The sequence below is a fragment of the Rhinoraja longicauda genome, chromosome 41 (assembly GCF_053455715.1).
Source record: "Rhinoraja longicauda isolate Sanriku21f chromosome 41, sRhiLon1.1, whole genome shotgun sequence".
Lineage (NCBI taxonomy): Eukaryota > Metazoa > Chordata > Chondrichthyes > Rajiformes > Arhynchobatidae > Rhinoraja > Rhinoraja longicauda.
This window is the reverse complement of record NC_135993.1, coordinates 845,881-869,400: the sequence shown is the minus strand read 5'-3', so window position 1 is coordinate 869,400 and position 23,520 is coordinate 845,881. Positions and strand designations below refer to the sequence as shown.

General features: G+C 47.8%; 1 protein-coding gene across 3 annotated transcripts in view; it reads left to right on the top strand.

Moving 5' to 3' along the window:
• The window catches only part of LOC144611755 (leucine-rich repeat and fibronectin type III domain-containing protein 1-like protein), a 122,754-nt gene that overhangs the window by 67,357 nt on the left and 31,877 nt on the right, over positions 1–23,520 (top strand). For all 3 annotated transcript variants that reach the window (XM_078430995.1, XM_078430993.1, XM_078430994.1), the window contains one exon: positions 19,931–21,366. In XM_078430995.1, coding sequence (XP_078287121.1) covers positions 19,979–21,366 — 1,388 coding nt within the window. In that variant the 5' untranslated portion in view covers positions 19,931–19,978. The remainder of the gene's footprint in view (positions 1–19,930; positions 21,367–23,520) is intronic.

The window sequence follows — 23,520 nt, the reverse complement described above, 5'->3', positions numbered from 1 at the left end:
TGTACCGGTCCAAGGGTCTGGAATTTAATGTCATGCCCTCACCTGAAAGGTTCTTAAAAATATGCATTTGGACAGGTACATGGATACGGAAGGTTTGGAGAGATAGACGCATAGAAACATAGAAAATAGGTGCATGAGTAGGCCATTCGGCCCTTCGAGCCTGTACGCACCGCCATTCAATATGATCATGGCTGATCATCCAGCTCAGTAACCTGTACCTGCCTTCTCCCCATACCCCCTGATCCCTTTAGCCACAAGGGCCACATCTAACTCCCTCTTAAATATAGCCAATGAACTGGCCTCAACTACCTTCTGTGGGAGAGAATTCCACAGACTCACCACTCTCTGTGTGAAGAAATGTTTTCTCATCTTGGTCCTAAAAGACTTCCCTCTTATACTTAAGCTGTGACCCCTGGTTGCTAGCCCCCTACCAGCCCCATCATAGAGTGATACAGTGTGGAAACAGGCCCTTCGGCCCAACTTGCCCACACCGGCCAACATGTCCCAGGTCCATTAGTCCCACCTGCCTGCGCTTGGTCCATATCCCTCCCAACCTTGGGATGTGGGCCAACCATGGGCAGGGGGGAGTGGTGTAGATGGGGTATCTTGGTTGGCATGGGCAAGTTGGGCCAAAGGGGCCATTTCCACACTGTGTAACTATGACTGCTGGAAGAGGTGTGGGTTGGGCAACTGGAGCATTGTCTCCCCTCTGGTGATCAGAGCGATGACCATCTGAGTTTTCAGAGATAGGATGGGCCTTAGAATGATGGGCCTCAGACTGTGTCTGATGGACCCGTTGCCAAGTTAGCTCCAGGATGAAGACAATGAGCTACAAGGCCTACTCTTGTGAAGTCTTCCTGCTTTACTCAGTTCAGTCTAGTTTATTGTCACGTGTACCGAGGTACAGTGAAAAGCTTTTGTGGCACGCTATCCTGTCAGCGGAAAGACAATACATGATTACAATCGAGCTATTTACAGTGTAGAGATACATGATCCCAGGAATGAGTGGGTTAACCTATGATGAGTGTTTGTTGGCACTGGGCTTGTACTCGCTGGAGTTTAGAAGAATGAGGGGGGATCTCATTGAAACATTCAGAATAGTGAGCGGCCTGGATAGAGTGGATGTGGAGAGGATGTTTCCACTAGTGGGAGAGTCTAGGACCAGAGGTCACAGACACAGAATTAAAGGACGTTCTTTTAGGAAGGAGATGAGGAGAAATGTCTTTAGTCAGAGGGTGGTGAATCTGTGGAATTCATTGCCACAGACGGCTGTGGAGGCCAAGTCAGTGGATATTTTTAAGGCAGAGATAGATAGATTCTTGATTAGTACAGGTGTCAGGGGTTATGGGGAGAGGGCAGGAGAGTGTGGTTGGGAGGGAAAGATAGGTCAGCCATGATTGAATGGCGGAGTAGACCTGATGGGCCAAATGGCCTAATTCTACTTCTATCCCCTTATGACCCTTATGACCTTAGGATAAGGAAATAACGTTGAGTGCAAGGTAAAGCCAGCAAAGTCCAATCAAGGATAGTCCGAGGGTCACCAATGTGGTAGATAGTAGTTCAGCACTGCTCTCTGGTTGTGGTAGGATGGTTTAGTTGCCTGATAACAGCTGGGAAGAAACTGTCGCTACTCTTGTCTTTGTTAGATATTCCAGTTGCTTATTGCCGAGGAAAATCTCACTGGAGAACCAATTTTTCTTGGTTCTTGTTTGCTGAGCTTTTGGCTGGAAATCCGGCGTGAAGAGAAAGTTGAATCCATTCCAGATGCCTGACTTAATGCCAACACACGAGAGCTGGCAAGATCACTCCTCACTCTAGTGCTCTCGACATTAACTGTTCTTGGATGACTTAATGATCTACTGGTCAACTGATCCAGTTCAGGGTAACTTATTAAGGGAAAGCACACAGCTGACAGTGCAAGGAGACAGAGATATTCTTCAGTAAATAAGATATCAGGTACAAGTAGGGTTGCCAATTTGCTCACTCCCAAACACGGGACAAGGTGACGTCACCGCCCAGCGCCCCTCGTGACCTCACCCAGCCAGCGGCCACGTGCTCCCGCTCCACCAATGGCGGCCGCCATTGGTGGAGCGGGAGCACGTGGCCGCTGGCTGGGTGAGGTCACGTGGGGCGCGGGGCGGTGACAAGAAACACAAGAAAATAGGAGCAGGAGTAGGCCAACCGGCCCCTCGAGCCTGCTCCGCCATTCAATACGATCATGGCTGATCCCATCCCAACCCCCTTCCCACTATCGCCCTTCTTCCCACCCAAAAGAACCGTGTGATCTCCTGGGAGAGGCGAAAAACCGGATAAAAACCCAGGCCAATTTGGGAAAAGAAATCCGGGAAATTCCTCTCCGGCCCCAAGCTAGGCGATCGAATCTTGTCCAGGAGATTACTCAGGTCTTACTATACTAACCATAGCTCATGTCCACTTCCCTGCCCGCTCCCTGTAACCCCTAATTCCCTTGTCTATTAAAAAACAATCTACTTCCGTTTTTAATTTATTTAACGTTCCTGCATCCACAGCTCCCTGAGGCAGCGAATTCCACAGACTAACCACCCTCTGAGTGAAGAAGTTTCTCCTCATCTCAGTTTTAAAAGAGCCCCCTCTCATTCTAAGACTATGCCCCCTCGTTCTGGTCTCCCCGATCATCGGAAACATCTTTAGCGCATCCACCCGATCAAGGCCCCTCACGATCTTATACGTTTCAATAAGATCGCCTCTCATTCTCCTGAACTCCAATGAGAAAAGTCCCATCCTACTTAACCTTTCCTCATATGTCAACCCCCTCATCCCTGGAATTAACCGTGTAAACATTCTCTGCACTGCCTCCAGAGCAAGTACATCCTTTCTTAAATATGGACACCAAAATTGTCCATATTGTAAATGAGAATCTATGCTATTAGTTGATATAGTTAATTAGAGATATTGATATTTTGTTGTAGTTGAGATGGTTTATTTTGTTGTTTTAGCTAATATAAAATGAATGCTTATTTTCAGTGGAAAGCAGTAAGATGGATGCTTGTGGCAGAAATGTTATCCTTGGGAACAGAATGTGTTTGTCCCTTTACGAATGATAAGGAGTGTACAGAATAGGGGCTCTTGTCCTCTCCCACTACTCTGTCTGACTGTGTGAGTGCTGTGTATTGAAACAGTAAAGCAAGGTCATGCAGCTGCAAGATTGCTCGTCTATAGAGATAAAGAACGTTTCTTTCTTAATAACAACTCCTTATATGGGTGCGTGTGAAAGTAGGAAAAGTTTTGAATCCACTCTAGGTAAATTGATGTGTTTCCCCGAAAGCATGTGACTTGTATTAATGGTTTGGTTTCTGAGCATGTGACCTGTATCAATGATTTTGTTTTCTCTGTAACCATGGGAATTGTATTAGATTTGTAATGGCGGGACTGTCGTGTGTTGAAAGGCTGGAGCGATTGGGCTTGTATACACTGGAATTTAGAAGGATGAGGGGGGATCTTATTGAAACATATAAGATAATTAGGGGATTGGACACATTAGAGGCAGGAAACATGTTCCCAATGTTGGGGGAGTCCAGAGCAAGGGGCCACAGTTTAAGAATAAGGGGTAGGCCATTTAGAACGGAGATGAGGAAGAACTTTTTCAGTCAGAGAGTGGTGAAGGTGTGGAATTCTCTGCCTCAGAAGGCAGTGGAGGCCAGTTCGTTGGATGCTTTCAAGAGAGAGCTGGATAGAGCTCTTAAGGATAGCGGAGTGAGGGGGTATGGGGAGAAGGCAGGAACGGGGTACTGATTGAGAGTGATCAGCCATGACCGCATTGAATGGCGGTACTGGCTCGAAGGGCTGAATGGCCTACTCCTGCACCTATTGTCTATTGTCTATTGTCTATTGTCATTGGTCCTTGATTTCTTTTTGTCACACCTCTCTTTTTCTGTATAAAAAGTAAATAATGGTGGAGAAGTTGTTCTTCCCCTCCCCTGAGTTGAGATCTCTTCAGACACTAGTATTGAGTCTGGAGATCTTCTCGGGAAGAACCCCATGGTGGAATAAATCTGATGTGCTAATCCAGTATCACGTGTGATTATTCAGACTGAAGGTAAAGAACTTGATTTAACATAAATACTTGAATAAATTTATTTTTATCGCTTAAAGAATTGTTCAGTTTAGTGTAGTTTAGAGATGCAGCGCGGAAACAGGCCCTTCGGCCCACCGAGTCCGCACCGACCAGCGATCCCTGCACACAAAGGTTATCCTACACACACTAGGGACAATTTACACTTATACCAAGCCACTTCACCTACAAACCTGTACGTCTTTGGAGTGTGGGAGGAAACCGGAGCGCCCGGAGAAAACCCACGCTGGGTCACGGGGAGAACGTGCAAACTCCGTGCAGACAGCACCCGTAGTCGGGATTGAACCTGGGTCTCTGGCGCCGTGAGGCAGCAACTCTACCGCTGCGCCACCGTGACGCCCGTAATGGAAGAAGAAAACATCTCCAACTCAAACATTAGCTGGAAAGTCCAACGTGAACAATGCTGGATCGGCTTCACCTTGAAGCTAAACCACAAGGGTGAGTAGATTATTGTTGGAAAAGAAGCAAATTGTCAGGGAGTCGTGTGGCTCAGTCTCTGCCTCTAAACTCGTGCATCTGTCAGCCGGCAAGCTGAGAAACATTCCAGAGAAACGTTTCCAAATCCTAGCGGTGAAATTTACATTCACTAAAATAGGCCCGTGCTGTTTACAATGTGTCGTGTTGTAGTCACGATGGCCACAAACCTGCTGGATTATTGTCAAAGTTCCATTTGGTTGAAACTGAAACTGAAGCAGCTCATAAACGACCTTTAGGGAGGAATTATTCATCTTCAGCCAGTTTAGCCACAGGCACAAACATGCAGGGCCCCTGAGAGGGATTTTATCAGTGGGTACAAAGTTACTTTCGGGCCCCCCCCCCCCAATTCACCCACCCCATCCCCTCTCAACATCAATGGGCCTCATCCTACCGATCCATGGACCCATTGGTGGCGAAAGTGACTTCTAGACAATAGACAATAGGTGCAGGAGGAGGCTATTCGGCCCTTCGAGCCAGCACCGCCATTCAATGTGATCATGGCTGATCATTCTCAATCAGTACCCCGTTCCTGCCTTCTCCCCATACCCCCTGACTCCGCTATCCTTAAGAGCTCTATCCAGCTCTCTCTTGAATGCATTCAGAGAATTGGCCTCCACTGCCTTCTGAGGCAGAGAATTCCACAGATTCACAACTCTCTGACTGAAAAAGTTTTTCCTCATCTCAGTTCTAAATGGCCTACCCCTTATTCTTAAACTGTGGCCCCTTGTTCTGGACTCCCCCAACATTGGGAACATGTTTCCTACCTCTAACGTGTCCAACCCCTTAATAATCTTATACGTTTCGATAAGATCCCCCCCTCATCCTTCTAAATTCCAGTGTGTACAAGCCTAGTCGCTCCAGTCTTTCAACGTATGACAGTCCCGCCATTCCGGGAATTAACCTAGTAAACCTACGCTGCACGCCCTCAATTACCTGTGCCCCGTGCGTGCAGCCATGATTGGCGGCCAGGCCCGGCGAACGGCAAGGTGCGAAGAGTGGGGCTGGCACCCCCCCTGCCCCCCACGTGAGACCCAAACCAATCAGGCGTCAAGCGTATTTTTTAAAACAATTTTTTTTTAATGCAAGCTAATTACTTTTTGGATGAGAAAACTTTAAACAAACGGGTGACTTTAACGGCCCTGGAGAGAGAATCGGCCCCCTCAGGAACCAAAGCGGTCACCTGTGAAAAGCCAGAGATGGGCAAGATCTTCCATGAGTATTTCTCCTCTGTTTTTACTGTGTAGAAAGACATGAAGACTGAGGAATAATGGCATAATTAATGGAGGTGTCTTGAGAACAATCTGTATTATGGTCAAGGAGGTGCAGGGTGTTCTAAGGCGTGTGAAGGTAGATAAATCTCCCAAGCCACATTAGATATATACATGAGAACACTCTGGGAAGCTGGAGGGGAAATTACAGGAGCCCTGGCAGAGATATATGAACCATTGTTAGATTGTTAGACGAGATTCAAGATGACTGGAGGGTTGCTAATGTTGTGCCTTTACTTAAGAAGGGCTGCAAGTAACGGCCTGGGAACTAACTGTGGGCCAGTGAGCTTGACATCTGTAAGTTACTGGAGAGGATTCTGAGGGATAAGATGAGACAGGCACATCCTGACTTGGTTTTTGTACGTGCAAGATGGTGTCTCATGAATTTAACTGAGCTTCTTGAAGAAGTATCCAAGAAGGTTGTCGAAGGCAAGGCGATAGACATTGTCTATATAGACTAGGCTGGCCAACTTCCTCACTCCCAAATACGGGATAAGGTGACGTCACCGCCCTGCGCCCCACGTGACCTCACCCGGCCAGCGGCCACGTGCTCCCGCTCCACCAATGGCGGCCGCACGTGGCTGCTGGCTGGGTGAGGCCACGTGGGGCGCGGGGCGGTGACGTCACCCTTTGTCCCTTATTTGGGAGTGAGGAAGTTGGCAACCCTACTAATACGGGACAAGGGCGGTCCCATAAGGGACAAACTAATTCAGCCCAAAATACGGGATGTCCCGGCTAATACGGGATATTTTCGATCCTACCGGAGGCACCAACATGCGTCTCCACTTGTGCCTTGTGAAGTGGCATCACACCATAACCTCTCTTCACCATAACCACAAGTTACAACGTTTTAGATAGACACAAATTGCTGGGGTAACTCAGCGAGACAGGCTTTGAGTATGAAGAAGGGTCTTGACCCATTCCTTCTCTCCAGAGATGCTGCCTGTCCTGCTGAGTTACTCCAGCATTTTGTGTCTTTCTTCGGTGCTAACTAGCATCTGCAGTTCCTTCCTACATAATTAAAACATTTAGTTTAAAGATACAGTGTGGAAACAGGCCCTTCTGCTCACCGAGTCCATGCCGACCAGCGATCACCCCGTACACTAACTACCCACAACACTAGGGACAATTTACAATCTTTATCGAAGCCAATTAACCTCCAAAATTGTACATCTTTGGAATGTGGGAGGAAACCGGAACCCACAAACTTCGGACAGACAAGCACCCATAGTCAGGATTGAACCTGGGACTCTGGCGCTGTAAGACAGCAACTCTACCACTGCGCCATCCTGCCATTCCTGCTCCAACCAGACATTTGCTTTTAGAGCTTGCTACCTTGTGAGGAGGCATAGGCCAAGAAACCGGCAAAGCCCATGGATTGAAAAGTGAAGAGAAAACAAATCTAGAGATGGTCTCGCATTGCCCACTTGTCGATGTCTTGATTAAATCTCCCACCAACTAGGGCAGCTTTGCCTACATCTGTGACCTATTTTACTACTGGGTGACTGCTGACAGGAGGTGTAAACACTTCTTCTAAAAATAAGCAATGGATCTGAGATGTGAAAAAGCGTGCAAATTAATTTCGCACTTGAATATGACTGTGATCAGAAAATTAGTCCAAATCCCACCACGGTGGTTTGGAAATGTTAATTAGACTTCAGGGCGGCACGGTGGCGCAGCGGTAGAGTTACTGCCTCACAGCGCCAGAGATCCGGGTTCCATCCCGACTATGGGTGCTGTCTGTACGGAGTTTGTACGTTCTCCCTGTGACCACGTGGGTTTTCTCCAGGTGCTCCGGTTTCCACCCACACACCAAAGACGTACAGGTTTGTAGGTTAATTCCTTATCTCCAGAGATGCTATCTATCCCGCTGAGTTACTCCAGCATTTTGTGTCCATCATGAATTTCTAACTTCATTAATAATAGCTTGCAGCATTTTTCTAATAACAGATGCGAAACTAACTGCCTAGAAATTCCCTGCTTTCCCTCTCTCAACTTTTTTGAAGGGTGGTGTTAAGTTAGGATTTCCAATCTGTGGTGGAATGTAGACAGTGGAGAACGTTGTCTATAGATACAGATGGTTATGGATCTGTTGGGAAGCCGGATGGAGCAGATCCAATGTAAATTTTCACTGCCCTCTTTCCAGCTATAACAGGTTTACCAAAACTGAACACAATACTCCAAATGTGACCTTACCAACATCTTGTACAACTGTAACATAACAGGTTAGGGCAGCACATTTGCGCAGCGGGTAGAGCTGTTGCCTTACAGCGCCAAAGACCTAGGTTCGATCCTGACTACGTGTGCTGTCTGTACGGAGTTTGTACGTTCTCCCTGTGACTTGCGTGGGGGGTTTTCTTCCAATATCTTCGGTTTCCTCCCACACTCCAAAGACGTACAGGTTTGTTGGTTAATTGGCTTGGTATAATTGTAAATTGTCTCTAGTGTGCGTAGGGTAGTGTTAGTGTACGGGGATCGCTGGGTGGCATGGACTCGGTGGGCCGAAAGGCCTGTTTCCGTACTGTATTTCTAAACTATAAACTAAGCTTCTATACCTAATACCCTGACTGTTGAAGGCCAATGTTCCAAAAGCCTTCTTGACCACCCAATCTAGCTGTGACGTTACTTTCAATAGACAATAGACAATAGGTGCAGGAGGAGGCCATTCGGCCCTTCGAGCCAGCACCGCCATTCAATGTGATCATGGCTGATCATTCTCAATCAGTACCCCGTTCCTGCCTTCTCCCCACACCCCGACTCCGCTATCCTTAAGAGCTCGATCTAGCTCTCTCTTGAATGCATTCAGAGAATTGGCCTCCACTGCCTTCTGAGGCAGAGAATTCCACAGATTCACAACTCTCTGACTGAAAAAGTTTTTCCTCATCTCAGCTCTAAATGGCCTACCCCTTATTCTTAAACTGTGGCCCCTGGTTCTGGACTCCCCCAACATTGGGAACATGTTTCCTGCCTCTAACGTGTCCAACCCCTTAATAATCTTATAGGTTTCGATAAGATCCCCTCTCATCCTTCTAAATTCCAGTGTATACAAACCTAGCCGCTATGTACTCACTTCAAGGGGCTATGTACTTGCACCCCAGAATCTGTCTTCTCTGTAAAACCCAAAACTTACAGCCTTGCACGGGGCAAAGAAACAAATAGTCGAGGATCTAAGAGGACAGGACAGGATTGGGGACAACAAATGCCTCTGCCAAAGGACAGAGTAAGTAACCTTATCAGAGATGAGTAACTGGTCAACTGTGGGGAGCAGAGAGCTTCTGACAATATCTCGCTAGTACAGAATTTTAAAATGTTAATACTCTTTCAGTTGATCCTTGACATTTACCATGTCGAAAACAAATGGGTCGATTAGTCTCAGCAAATCGCTGAAGGCACAGACCCCCAAATTATGGAGCTCAGCCAGTTTAGAATGAAGGCCATTGGCGGTCTTGTGTGCCTGATTAAAGTACTCCATCAAGTTTAATCAAATCTGGGGGCCAGGGTTTCAGTCATTTAAAAACTGCCTGGAGCATAACCTTCAGGACACTTTACAGATAGATTTAAGAGAGCCTGTGGCAGTCACCAAACCAGACACAAAATGATGGCGTGAGATGGCGGCAAAATCTTCCTAAAGGAACGTCCTTTAATTCTGAGGCTGTGCCCTCTGGTCCTAGACTCTCCCACTAGTGGAAACATCCTCTCCACATCCACTCTATCCAGGCCGCTCACTATTCTGTAAGTTTCAATGAGGTCCCCCCTCATTCTTCTAAACTCCAGCGAGTACAGGCCCAGTACCGACAAACGCTCATCATATGTTAACCCACTCATTCCTGGGATCATTCTCATAAACCTCCTCTGGACCATATAACCATATAACAATTACAGCACGGAAACAGGCCCGTTCGGCCCTACCAGTCCACGCCGATCACTTTCTCTGACCTAGTCTCATCTACCTGCTCTCAGACCATAACCCTCCAATCCCCTCCCATCCATATACCTATCCAATTTACTCTTAAATAATAAAATCGAGCCTGCCTCCACCACTTCCACCAGAAGCCCATTCCATACAGCCACAACCCTCTGAGTAAAGAAGTTACCCCTCATGTTACCCCTGAACTTTTGTCCCTTAATTCTGAAGTTATGTCCCCTTGTTGGAATCTTCCCCACTCTCAAAGGGAAAAGCCTACCCACGTCAATTCTGTCCGTCCCTCTTAAAATTTTAAAAACCTCTATCAAGTCCCCCCTCAACCTTCTACGCTCCAAAGAATAAAGACACAACCTGTTCAATCTCTCTCTGTAGCTTAAGTGCTGAAACCCAGGCAACATTCTAGTAAATCTCCTCTGTACCCTCTCCATTTTGTCAAACATCCTTCCTATAATTTGGCGACCAGAACTGCACACCATACTCCAGATTCGGCCTCACCAATGCCCTGTACAATTTCAACATTACATTCCAACTTCTATATTCGATGCTCTGATTTATAAAGGCAAGCATACCAAACGCCTTCTTCACCACCCTATCCACATGAGATTCCACCTTCAGGGAACAATGCACAGTCTGGACCCTCTCCAGAGCCAGCACATCCTTCCTCCGATGTGGATGATGGAGCCAGGGAAATATGCAGAGAGAGAGAGAAAGAGAGAGTCAGATAGAGAGAGAGAGAGAGAGTCAGAGAGAGAGAGAGAGAGAGAGAGAGAGAGAGAGAGAGAGAGAGTGAAAGACAAAGAGAGACATGCTGAATCAGAGAGAAGGAAGGATGACGGGGAGAGATGAACACGGAGTCAGAGGGAGGGAGGGAGGGAGGGAGGGAGGGAGGGAGGGAGGAAGGAGAGGGAGGGAGGGAGGGAGGGAGGGAGGGAGGGAGGGAGGGAGGGAGGAAGGAGAGGGAGGGAGGGAGGGAGAGATGAACACAGAGTCAGAGGGAGGGAGGGAGGGAGGGAGGGAGGGAGAGATGAACACGGAGTCAGAGGGAGGGAGGGAGGGAGGGAGGGAGGGAGGGAGGGAGAGAGGAAGGGAGGGTGGGAGGGAGGGAGGGAGGGAGGGAGGGAGGGAGGGAGGGAGGGAGGGAGGGAGGGAGGAAGGAGAGGGAGGGAGGGAGGGAGAGAGGAAGGGAGGGAGGGAGGGAGGGAGGGAGGGAGGGAGGGAGGGAGGGAGGGAGGGAGGGAGGGAGGGAGGGAGGGAGGGAGGGAGGGGGAGATAGAGAGATAAACATGCAGAGAGAGAGAGGGAGAGAGGAAGAGAGAGGGAGAGGCAGAGAGAGGCAGAGAGAGAGAGAGAGAGAGAAAGAGAGAGAGAGAGAGAGAGAGGCAGCAGAGAGAGGCAGAGAGAGTGAGGAGATGGGCAGGACAGAGTGAGCTGTGTTTATCGACAGGGCTGATCAGAGAGGGGGATGATACGATACCTAACCAGGATCATGGCTGATATTCACACACCAGACCACATTTGCCGACTCACTGCTGTAATGTTCGAAGCCAAATAATGGGAAGGAGAGTTGACTGTGTTTTGGAGGGAAACCATTAAGCAGCAAGAAGCTCTGCATGAATTATCCATCTCAGACTGGAGCAGGAGAGGGGTCTCTCCTCCTGATTGTAATTAGATCGAGCAGCTCATTCCCGTTGCTAGGGAACCAGGATGCCAAGATGTGTTTCTCAATCCTGGCTCGGCAAGATCTAATGAGGCATCGATGCCACTTGGAAAACACGTTAATATGTTTACGGATAGCTACACGTCTGGCAGCCGACGATCCCCTTGTCCTTCCCCTTGGAGGAGAGAAGGAATCACAAGATGGGAGATCAAGCAGTCAAGAACATTGCAGTTCCCCTCGCTACACAGCCCATGCAAAGGCCCAGCAGACTGCTGGTAACGTGCTGGTGACGACCACAGAGTAAGAAAATAACTGCAGATGCTGGTACAAATCGAAGGTATTTATTCACAAAATGCTGGAGTAACTCAGTGGGTCAGGCAGCATCTCAGGAGAGAAGGAATGGGTGACGTTTCGGGTCGAGACCCTTCTTCAGACTCTACGTTTCGGGTCGAGACCATTCTTCGTAAAGTCCAGTCTGAAGAAGGGTCTCGACCCGAAATGTCACCCATTCCTTCTCTCCTGAGATGCTGCCTGACCCGCTGAGTTACTCCAGCATTTTGTGAATAAATCACAGTGAAGCTGATCGGCAGCTCAGCGTTAATGTTGGTTTCCGATGTTTGTGGCAGAGTCAGAATGATCTGCAGCAGCTGAGAGTGCAAGGTTATAGAACGTGAGAATTATCCACACTGAAACTGGGTGTCGTGGCTTGGACTGGACGTAAATTGGCGGAAGAAAGAAGCAGAGTTGAACCTAGTGAGGAGTAATTGAAAGTTAATTGGATCTAAAAACAATCACCATCCTCCCACTTTGACCTTCTTCTGTAATATGTCACTCGTGGTCCCTGAATATAGTCATAGTCATAGAGTCATGGAGTCATGGAGTCATGGAGTCATGGAGTCATGGAGTCATGGAGTCATGGAGTCATAGAGTCATGGAGTCATGGAGTCATGGAGTCATGGAGTCATGGAGTCATGGAGTCATGGAGTCATGGAGTCATGGAGTCATGGAGTCATGGAGTCATAGAGTCATGGAGTCATAGAGTCATGGAGTCATGGAGTCAAAGAGTCAAAGAGTCATAAGGGATAGGAGTAGAATTAGCCCATTCGGCCCCTCAAGTCTACTCCACCATTCAATCAAAGCTGGTCTATCTCTCCCTCCTAACCCCATTCTCCTGCCCTCTCCCCATAACCTCTGACACCCGCACTAATCAAGAATCTATTTATCTCTGCCTTCAAAAAAATAACCACTGACTTGACCTCCACAGCCTTCTGTGGCAAAGAATTCCACATCATTGAGTCATAGAGTGATACAGCTTGGAAACAGGCCCTATGGCCCAATGTGCCCATACCAACCAACTTATCATAAGGTCAATAGACAATAGGTGCAGGAGGAGGTCATTCGGCCCTTCGAGCCAGCACCGCCATTCAATGTGATCATGGCTGATCATTCTCAATCAGTACCCCGTTCCTGCCTTCTCCCCATATCCCCTGACTCCGTTATCCTTAAGAGCTCTATCCAGCTCTCTCTTGAATGCATTCAGAGAATTGGCCTCCACTGCCTTCTGAGGCAGAGAATTCCACAGATTCACAACTCTCTGACTGAAAAGGTTTTTCCTCATCTCAGTTCTAAATGGCCTACCCCTTATTCTTAAACTGTGGCCCCTTGTGCTGGACTCCCCAACATTGGGAACATGTTTCCTGCCTCTAACGTGTCCAACCCCTTAATAATCTTATACGTTTCGATAAGATCCCCTCTCATCCTTCTAAATTCCAGTGTATACAAGCCTAGTCGCTCCAGTCTTTCAGTCAGAGAGTTGTGAATCTGTGGAATGCTCTACCTCAGAAGCCAGTGGAGGCCAATTCTCTGAATGCATTCGAGAGAGCTAGATAGAACTCTTAAGGATAGTGGAGTCAGGGGGTATGGGGAGAAGGCAGGAACGGGGTACTGATTGAGAATGATCAGCCATGATCACATTGAATGGCGGTGCTGGCTCGAAGGGCCGAATGGCCTCCTCCTGCACCTATTGTCTATTGTCTATCGTCTATTGTCTAAGGACAATTTACACATACACCAAATCATTTAACCTACACCTGCACTTCTTTGCAGTGTGGGAGGAAACTGAAGATCTCGCAGAAAACTCAGGTAGGTCACGGGGAGAACGTACAAACTCTGTACAGACAGCGCCCGTAGTCGGGATGGAACCCGGGTCTCCGGCGCTGCAAGTTCCGTAAGACAGCAACACTACCGCTGAGCCACTGTGGTTCCCCTGGTCGAGGGAGCTCCCCATCTGACATATTGCCGTTTGCTTAGCAATCTCAGCGGCTGTCCATTGAAGCAGAAAACTGATTGGACATTTTCTCAACCTAATGTGATTATAACTCGCCTCAGCTCTAAATACTTAAATGGATCGAGTGTGTGATGTGCCAACAGCTCTCTTATCATTGCGCCTCATAAATGTGCTATAAACAGTAAAATTACTGGAGCTGAACTCCTCAATAGATGAGATGCATCTCACGACAGCAGCAGCATAAAACTTGTAATTCAGTCAACAACGATTGTACAAAGGTTCTATGGGCCTTGCTAATTTAACAGACATTAACACAGCAAATCTAAGCGATGGTAACAGTCTCTGCTTTGGTTAATGAAGAAGCTTCATGCTGTTATGTTAATATGAAGTTGGAAAGCCTATCCATTAGTTTATGGTTTCACGTTTCAGTTATTATCAGTTGATAAGAAATCAAACAGCCTGACAGGAGTTGGAGAATCAATCCTCTGGGGTTCCATATCTGTTTCTTGTTGAAGGCCGATCCTCTCTGAACCTTGGAGTGTCTGAGATGACTGAGACTTTGGTGACAGCTCTCGTTCACCGACTTTCCCATTAACGGTTCTACCCTTGAGCTGATTCTCTTTCATTGGTTCCCTCCAGGGCTCGTGCTTGGGAATGTCTCTTGGTTCTGTTGACAAACTGTCTGTTCATTTGTAAGGCGGCACGGTGGCGCAGCGGTAGAGTTGCTGCCTCACAGCGCCGGAGACCCTGGTTCGATCCTGACTACGGGTGCTGTCTGTGCGGAGTTTGTACGTTCTCCCCGTGATCGCGTGGGTTTTCTGCAGATGCTCCGGTTTTTAGCTGGCTTTGTATAAATGTAAATTGTCCCGAGTGTGCCGGATAGCTCAGGTGTATGGGGGATTGCAGACTCAGTGGGCCAAATGGTCTGTTTCCATGCAGTATCTCTCAAATCTAAAGTCTAATGAGATTACATTAGTGGAAGTGCGTTGGTGAAGTCTAGTACTGAATAAGCTGCTCGTCACATCTCATTCCTCAGTAGATTCACCAGAGAACGACCCGACACACAAACAGTAACCTTGGGCGATTAAGTTCACAAGTTCTAGGAGCAGAATTAGGCCATTCGGCCCATCAAGTCTACTCCGCCATTCAATCATGACTGATCTTTCTCACCCTCTCAACCCCATTCTCCTGCCTTCTCCCCAAAACCCCTGACACCTCTGATTAAGCAGTTCTTTGAAAACATGATTCATCAAACTGGCCATCCAGTGTTTCATTTAAAATCACTTTGGTCTATTTTCTTGAAATTAAAACATGGTACAATATCATTCTCTTTCTGATGAACAGCCTGGAGCCATCGAGTCATGCAGTGCATAGCCAGGCCCTTCGGCCCACCTCACCCATGCCGACCAAAATGCCACATCTAATTTATTCCCATTTTCCCACATTTGGTCCATATCCCTCTAAACCTTTTTGATCCAGCTACCCGTCCAAATGTCTTTTAAATGGTTGGCACGCAACAAAAGCTTTTCACTGTACCTCGGTACACGTGACAATAAACTAAACTGAAACTCAGCTCAAAGTAATTGTGTAACTATTGTTATTGTATCTCCACTGGCAGCTCTTATACCCACCATCCTCTGGGTAACAAGTTCCATTTAAATCTTTCCCCTCTCACCTTAAACCTACGTCCTCTGGTTCTTGATTTCCCTACCTTGTGGGAGAGAGAGATGCTGCCTGCTATCTATACATTCATTCTATCTATTCCCCTCATGATTATATACTCCTCTATAAGACCACAGCCTCCTGCGCTCCAATGAATAAAGTCCAAGCCTGCCCAACCTCTCCATATAACTCAGTCCCTTGAGTCTGGCAACATCCTTGTTAATGTTCCCTGCACTTTCCAGTTTAATGACATCCTTTCTATGGCAGGATGACCAAAACTGAACACATACTCCAAGTGAGGCCTCACCAAATTCTTGTACAACTGTAAAACGACTTCCCGACTACTATGTGGAGGGAGGAACTGCAGATGCCGGTTTACACCGAGATAGATACAAAATGCTGGAGTATCTCCGTGGGTCAGGCAGCAGCTCTGGAGAGAAGGAATAGGTAGTGTTTCTCCAGCATTTGGGGTCTATCTTCCTCCTGTTTTAGTCAATTCCCAGACTGATGTAGGCCAGCAGGCCACAAGTCATCTTTACCACCCTTTCTACCCGTGACGCCACTTTCTGTACTTGTACTCCTAGATCCCTCTGCTCTACAACACACCCCGTTTATATGTGTTGGAAGGAAGTGCAGATGCTGGTTAAAAAAACCGATGATAGACACAAAATGTTGGAGTAACTCAGTGGAACAGGCAGCATCTCTGGAGAGAAGAAATGGGCGACGTTTCGGGTCGAGAGTCTAGAAACGTCACCCATTCCTTCTCTCCACAGATGCTACCTTGTTCCGTTGAGTTACTCCAGCATTTTGTGTCTACTCCCTGTTTCTAATCCACTTTCCAATCCTTAAAGCCAAACTCTCAAGATAATAATTAGTGTGTGATATTAATGTGATATGTCTAATGTTCCCCTTTGCTCTTACACTGCTGTCTCCCTTTGAAAAGATTGCAGGATCTTGTGTTAAGCACTAATGACTTGAAGCACTGTCAGTGAAACACTTGCCAGGGATTAATAAGGCACGGCTGGGGTGACCTGCTTGCTCCTGTGTCCACAGTGTAGAGCAGTATTTGTGAAAGACCTGGAGAGATAAAGACCACAGTAAATTAAACCATGTGTTGAAGGGACAAACTGCAGATGCTGGTTTCAACCGGAGATAGACCCTTATAGACAATAGGTGCAGGAGGAGGCCATTCAGCCCTTCGAGCCTGTACGCACCGCCATTCAATAGACAATGGACAATAGACAATAGGTGCAGGAGGAGGCCATTCAGCCCTTCGAGCCTGTACGCACCGCCATTCAATGTGATCATGGCTGATCATTCTCAATCAGTACCCCGTCCCTGCCTTCTCCCCATACCCCCTGACTCCGCTATCCTTAAGAGCTCTATCCAGCTCTCTCTTGAATGCATTCAGAGAGAATGCCCACTCATCTCCTATGTGGAACCTTGTCAAAGGCTTTCTGAAAGTCAAGGTACACCACATCCACCGGCTCTCCCCTGTCAATTTTCCTGGTTACATCCTCAAAGAATTCCAGAAGATTAGTCAAGCATGATTTCCCCTTCGTAAATCCATGCTGACTCGGAACAATCCTGCTACTACTATCCAAACGCTCCGCAATTTCGTCTTTTATAATTGACACAAAAGGCTGGAGTAACTCAACGGGTCAGGCAGCATCTCTGGAGAGAAGGAATAGGTGTCATTTCGTGACGAGACCCTTCTTCAGACTGAGAGTCAGAGGAATATATTCCCTAGCGTTTGAGGCCCTCTGAGGGGGCGCTGTGAACTGTTTATGTATGTGTTGTTAGGTATGTGTGCTATTTGTATGTTCTTTTTTAGTACCTGCGCTGATGTACAGCACTTTGGTCAACGTGGGTTGTGTTTAAATGTGCTATACAAATAAACTTGACTTGACTTGACTGGATCGGGTAGATGCCCATAATCGCTTGCCCAGAATAGGGGAATCGAGGACCAGAGGACATAGGTTCAAGGTGAAGGGGAAAAGATTTTTCATAGGAATCTGAGGGGTAACCTTTTCACACAAAGGGTGGTGGGTGTATGGAACGAGCTGCCAGAGGAGGTAGTTGAGGCTGGGACTATCCCAACGTTTAAGAAACAGTTAGACAAGTACATGGATAGGACAGGTTTGGAGGGATATGGACCAAACGCAGGCAGGTGGGACTAGAGTAGCTGGGACATGTTGGCCGGTGCGGGCAAGTTGGGCCAAAGGGCCTGTTTCCATACTGTATAATTCTATGACTATATGAAAGGGAAATGAGAAATATAGTTGGAATTATAGAGAGATATTGAACAAAAATTAAACCCATTTTAACCATCTTGTCGCAGTGCAGTTATGAAACTCTGCTTCATTAGTTTAAGGAGAAATCCCCCCGCATTGCTCTATGTGAGGGTCTCTCACTCTCTCATGCCTCCATTGAGGAATTATGTGCTTGACAGTCAGTGTGAGTTTAGTATAGGAGCTGGCCAACACACTAACAATGACTGAACCACAGGTCAGGTAGCAGGTCCAGTGTACAGGGGGAGGCCAATATTATAAGTTCCAGGAGCAGAATTAGGCCATTCAGCCCATCAAGTCTACTCATGGCTGACCTACCTCTCCCTCCTAACCCCATTCTCCTGCCTTCTCCTGACACCCGTGCTAAACAAGAATCGGTCAATATTCAAGGGACTATGCTCAGCGGTTTTAAGAAGAATATGGATATATTGGAAATAGTAGGGGTTTAGAATATATATCCATGTTTTCCATAGAATAGTATCTTTATAATAACTATTAACAGAAGGAAGAAGGGTCTCGACCTGAAACGTCACCCATTCCTTCTCTCCTGAGATGCTGCCTGACCTGCTGAGTTACTCCAGCATTTTGTGAAATAAATACCTTCGATTTGTACCAGCGTCTGCAGTTATTTTCTTACATTAACAGAGGGAATGTCACCCATTAGCCATTTGTGCCAGGATAAAATGGTGACTCCACTTCAGAAGTGACATGTAACGAATATTGAACTGTTACAATTCAAGGAACGACTAATTGGGGAATTATTTCCCCTTCAGTTGGGATGAAGTGCATAATTGTCTTTAAGCATGTTATTTTACAGGAGGTGATAAATCTGAGGTAGTTCAGTCCATCCGTATGATGTTGAGTGGGCAGAGTCTTGGTCCATTGCACATAGGACTGAATAGTGTGGGGGGAAGAGAGGAAAATGAGAAAGGAGTTAAGGACATTTTTGCTCTCTGGGTACTTTACTGGAAAATCAAAGCCATGGTAATAGATTTGCAGTTTCTCAAAGTGCTGGAGTTTTACTGCAGTATGTGGAACAGGAGAATGGTTTTCAGATACCGATCAACCAACCTCTAATAGAAGTGTTGGCGGGGACGAAATGGCCTTGTCATCTACCAGCGTTATCACTGGGATATTACCAACCCATTGGGGAGCCCCTTGCGTATGCGTGGAACAAATAATTAACGTTTAATAACAGAATTTCCAATTGGGTTCGAGATGATTCAATGAATACGGGCCCTAGTTGGATTTTAGAAAGGAGACTTTAGACAGGAGAGGAGGAGGAATTTCTTTAGCCAGAGGGTGGCGGATCTGTGGAATTCATTGCCACAGACGGCTGTGGATATTTTTAATTTAGTTTAGATATAGAGCACAGAAACAGGCCCTAGGCCCTTCGGCCCACCGGGTCCGCGCCGACCAGCGATCCCCGCATATTAACACTATCCTACACACACTAGGGACAATTTTTTTTTACATTTACCAAACCTGTACGTCTTTGGAGTGTGGGAGGAAACCGAAGATCTCAGAGAAAACCCACGCGGGTCACGGGGAGAACGTACAAACTCCGTACAGACGGCGCCCGTAGTTAGGATTGAACCCGGATCTCCGGTGCCGCATTCGCTGTAAGGCAGCAACTCTACCGCTGCGCCACCGTGCCGCCCTAATAAGGTGGAGATTGATAGGGTTTTTGATTAGTAGGCGTGTCAGAGGTTATGCGGAGAAGGCAGGAGAATGGGGATAGGAGGGAGAGATAGATCAGCCACGATTGGATGGCGGAGTAGACTTGATGGGCCAAATGGCCTAATTTTGTTCTTCGAACTTATGAATTTATTTAATTTAATTAAGTTGGGGCGGCACGGTGGCGCAGTGGTAGAGTTGCTGCCTCGCAGCGCCAGAGACCCGGGTTCCATCCCGACTACGGGTGCTGTCTGTACGTTCTCCCTGTGACATCGTGGGTTTTCTCCGGGTGCTCCGGTTTCCTCCCACACTCCAGAGACGTGCAGGTTTGTGGGTTACTTGGCTTGGTATAAATGTATAAATTGTCCCCAGTGTGTGTAGGATGGTGTTAGTGTGCGGGGATCGCATGTCGGCGCGGACTCAGTGGGTTGAATGGCCTGTTTTCGTGCTGTATCTCTAAACTGAACTACTAAACTAAACTGAACTAAGCTAAGCTAAGCTAAGCTGAGCTGAGCTGAGCTGAACTGAACTGTCCGTTGGTGCTTGTAATAATCTGTTCTCCTCTCTTGGTCTAGTTCGCTGGTCTGAGGTGTTTGTCCGCAGAGTGGTGGGTCTGGGTGAGGATGGAGAGGTTCCTCATCTCTCTGCTGCTGCTCAGCCTGGCGGTCAGGGCCCAGCTCTGCCCCAAACGCTGCACCTGCCAGAACCTGTCACCGTCCCTGGCCATTCTCTGCGCCAAGACCGGGCTGCTCTTCGTGCCTAAGTTCATCGACCGGAGGACAGTGGAGCTGCGGCTGACTGACAACTTCATCACCACCATCAGGAGGAAGGACTTTGCCAACATGACCAGCCTGGTCCACCTCACCCTGTCCAGAAACACCATCAGCCAGATCATGCCCCTGGCTTTCGGTGACCTGCGGGGCCTCCGTGCCTTGCACCTGGACAGCAACAGGTTGACCACAGTCTTGCCCGAACACTTCAACGGCCTGGTCAACCTCCGGCACCTCATCCTCAACAACAACCAGCTCCAACACATCTCGGCCAACTCCTTCCATGACTTTATCACTTCCCTCGAAGACCTGGATCTTTCTTACAACAACTTGGAGAGCCTGCCTTGGGAGACCATTGGTAAATTGACCAACATCAACACTCTGAGCTTGGACCATAACCTGATCGTATTTGTTCCCGAAGGGACATTTTCCAACCTCCACAAGCTGGCTCGATTGGACGTGACGTCCAACAAGCTTCACAAGTTGCCCCCCGATCCCCTGTTCCTCAGAGTCCAAATGTACGCCAAGACAAAGGGGTCCCCACTCTCATCCCTTGTGCTGAGCTTTGGTGGGAATCCCCTGCACTGTAACTGTGAGCTGCTATGGCTGAGACGCCTCACTAGGGAAGACGACCTGGAGACCTGTGCTACCCCCCCTCACCTGATGGGCAAGTACTTCTGGTTCATCCCCGAGGAAGAGTTCACCTGCGACCCTCCGCTGATCACCCGGCACAGCTCCAAGATCTTCGTCTTGGAAGGTCAACGAGCCATTCTCAAGTGCAAAGCGGTCGGTGACCCAAATCCAACCATTCACTGGACCTCACCAGAGGGGCGGCTAATCTCCAACTCCACCCGAGCCACCACCTATGAGAACGGGACCCTGGAGATGCTGATTGCCGCGCCCAAAGACACCGGCACTTTCACTTGCTTCGCCTCCAACGCTGCCGGAGACGCGGTGGTCACGGTGGACTTGGTGGTCAACCCTCTCCCACACTTTGCCAACAGCACCAATAACATCAAAGAGCCGGACCCAGGCTCGTCAGACATCACCACCTCCTCCAGGTCTGGGTCGCCCTCCGTGGCCAACGACACAAAGACTCAGCAGCACGACAGGAGGGTTACTGCCACTGACCTCACCCCCACCTCCGTGCACATACGATGGCCCTCCCAGCGCCACGTGCCTGGCATCCGCATGTACCAAGTGCAGTACAACAGCTCCAGCGACGACATCCTTGTGTACAGGTAACACACACTCACCACTGTATCACGCCCTGTGTACGGGTAACACCACACTGCACTGTACAATACCCTGTGTACAGGTAACACACAATGCACTGTACAATGCCCTGTGTACAGGTAACACACACTCACCACTGGACAATGCCCTGTGTACAGGTAACATCACACTGCACACTGTATATACTGCCCTGTGTGCAGGTAACACACACTCACCACAGTATCATGCCCTGTGTACAGGTAACACACACTCACCACTGTATCACGCCCTGTGTACAGGTAACACACACTCACCACAGTATCATGCCCTGTGTACAGGTAACACACACTCCCCACAGTATCATGCCATGTGTACAGGTAACACCACACTGAACTGTATAATGCCCTATGTACAGGTAACATCACACTGCACTGTACAATGCCCTGTGTACAGGTAACATCACACTGCACTGTACAATGCCCTGTGTACAGGTAACATCACACTCTCCACTGTATCACGCCCTGTGTACAGGTAACACACACTCACCACAATATAATGCCCCGTGTACAGGTAACACACACTCACCACAGTATCATGCCCTGTGTACAGGTAACACCACACTGAACACTGTATAATGCCCTGTGTACAGGTAACACCACACTGAACACTGTATAATGCCCTGTGTACAGGTAATACCACACTCACCACTGTATAATGCCCTGTGTACAGGTAATACCGCACTGAACGCTGTATAATGCCCTTGTGTACAGGTAACACCACACTGAACACTGTATAATGCCCCGTGTACAGGTAACACCACATTATCCACAGTTCTTGTGCCCAGGAGGAATCAGATTTGGGAACAAATTAATTCGGGTGACATTTTCTAAGGGTACAGTTAGGGGAGTCCAACATTGAAATGCCAAGCCTGTGCTTGAAGTGGGAGCTCGAGAACGATCCTGTGCCTCTTGGAAATTAATCTGTTCACTAACATTTAACCAGGTAGATTTAATTAACATGATATCTAATTGAAAAGCCCTGTTACATTCCTATTATCCAGTCAATGTGGAAGTGTTTCATACATGTATATTACATTGGAACATTGTGTTCAGTTTTAGTCACCCTCTCTTGACGCGATACGATACGATAATAGACAATAGACAATAGGTGCAGGAGGAGGCCATTTGGCCCTTCGAGCCAGCACCGCCATTCAATATGATCATGGCTGATCATTCTCAATCAGTACCCCGTTCCTGCCTTCTCCCCATACCCCCTGACTCCGCTATCCTTAAGAGCTCTATCCAGCTCTCTCTTGAATGCATTCAGAGAATTGGCCTCCACTGCCTTCTGAGGCAGAGAATTCCACAGATTCACAACACTCTGACTGAAAAAGCTTTTCCTCATCTCAGTTCTAAATGGCCGACCCCTTATTCTTAAACTGTGGCCCCTGGTTCTGGACTCCCCCAACATTGGGAACATGTTTCCTGCCTCTAACGTGTCCAACCCCTTAATAATCTTATAGGTTTCCTCTCATCCTTCTAAATTCCAGTGTATACAAGCCTTCGATAAGATAGCACTTTATTTATCCCAGGAGGGAAATGGGCCTGCCGACAGTCATAAAACACAACAGCAAGATACATGAACCATGAAATTAAAGTTACAAGTGGAAAGACCAGGATTGGGGATGTGCGAAGATTGGGGAGCTGAGGAGGTGGGGGGGGGGGGGGGGGGGGTCAGTCTACCCATCGACAGAAGGGGGAGGAGTTGTACAGATGGACATTGGCCTTCATCCGTCAGGGTATTGAGTATAGAAGTCAGGTCATTCTGTTGCAGTTATACAAGACATCGGTGAGGCTGTCACTTGAAAGCATGTGCTTAATTTTGGACACCCAGCTGTGGGAAAGATGCCATTAAGTTGGTAAGAGTGCAGCAAAGATTGGCAAGGATGTTACCAGGACTCGAACACCTAAGCTATGGGGAGAGGTTGAGGAGGCTGGGACTTTATTCTTTGGAGTGCGGGAGGCTGAAGGATGATCTTATAGAGGTTTCTCAAATCACGAGGGGAATAGGTAGAGTGAATGCAGAGTGTCTTTTTCCTAAGTTAGAGGAATCAAAAACTAGGAGGCATAGGTTTAAGGTGAGAGGGGAAAGATTTAATTGAGGCAGGTGCAATAACAACA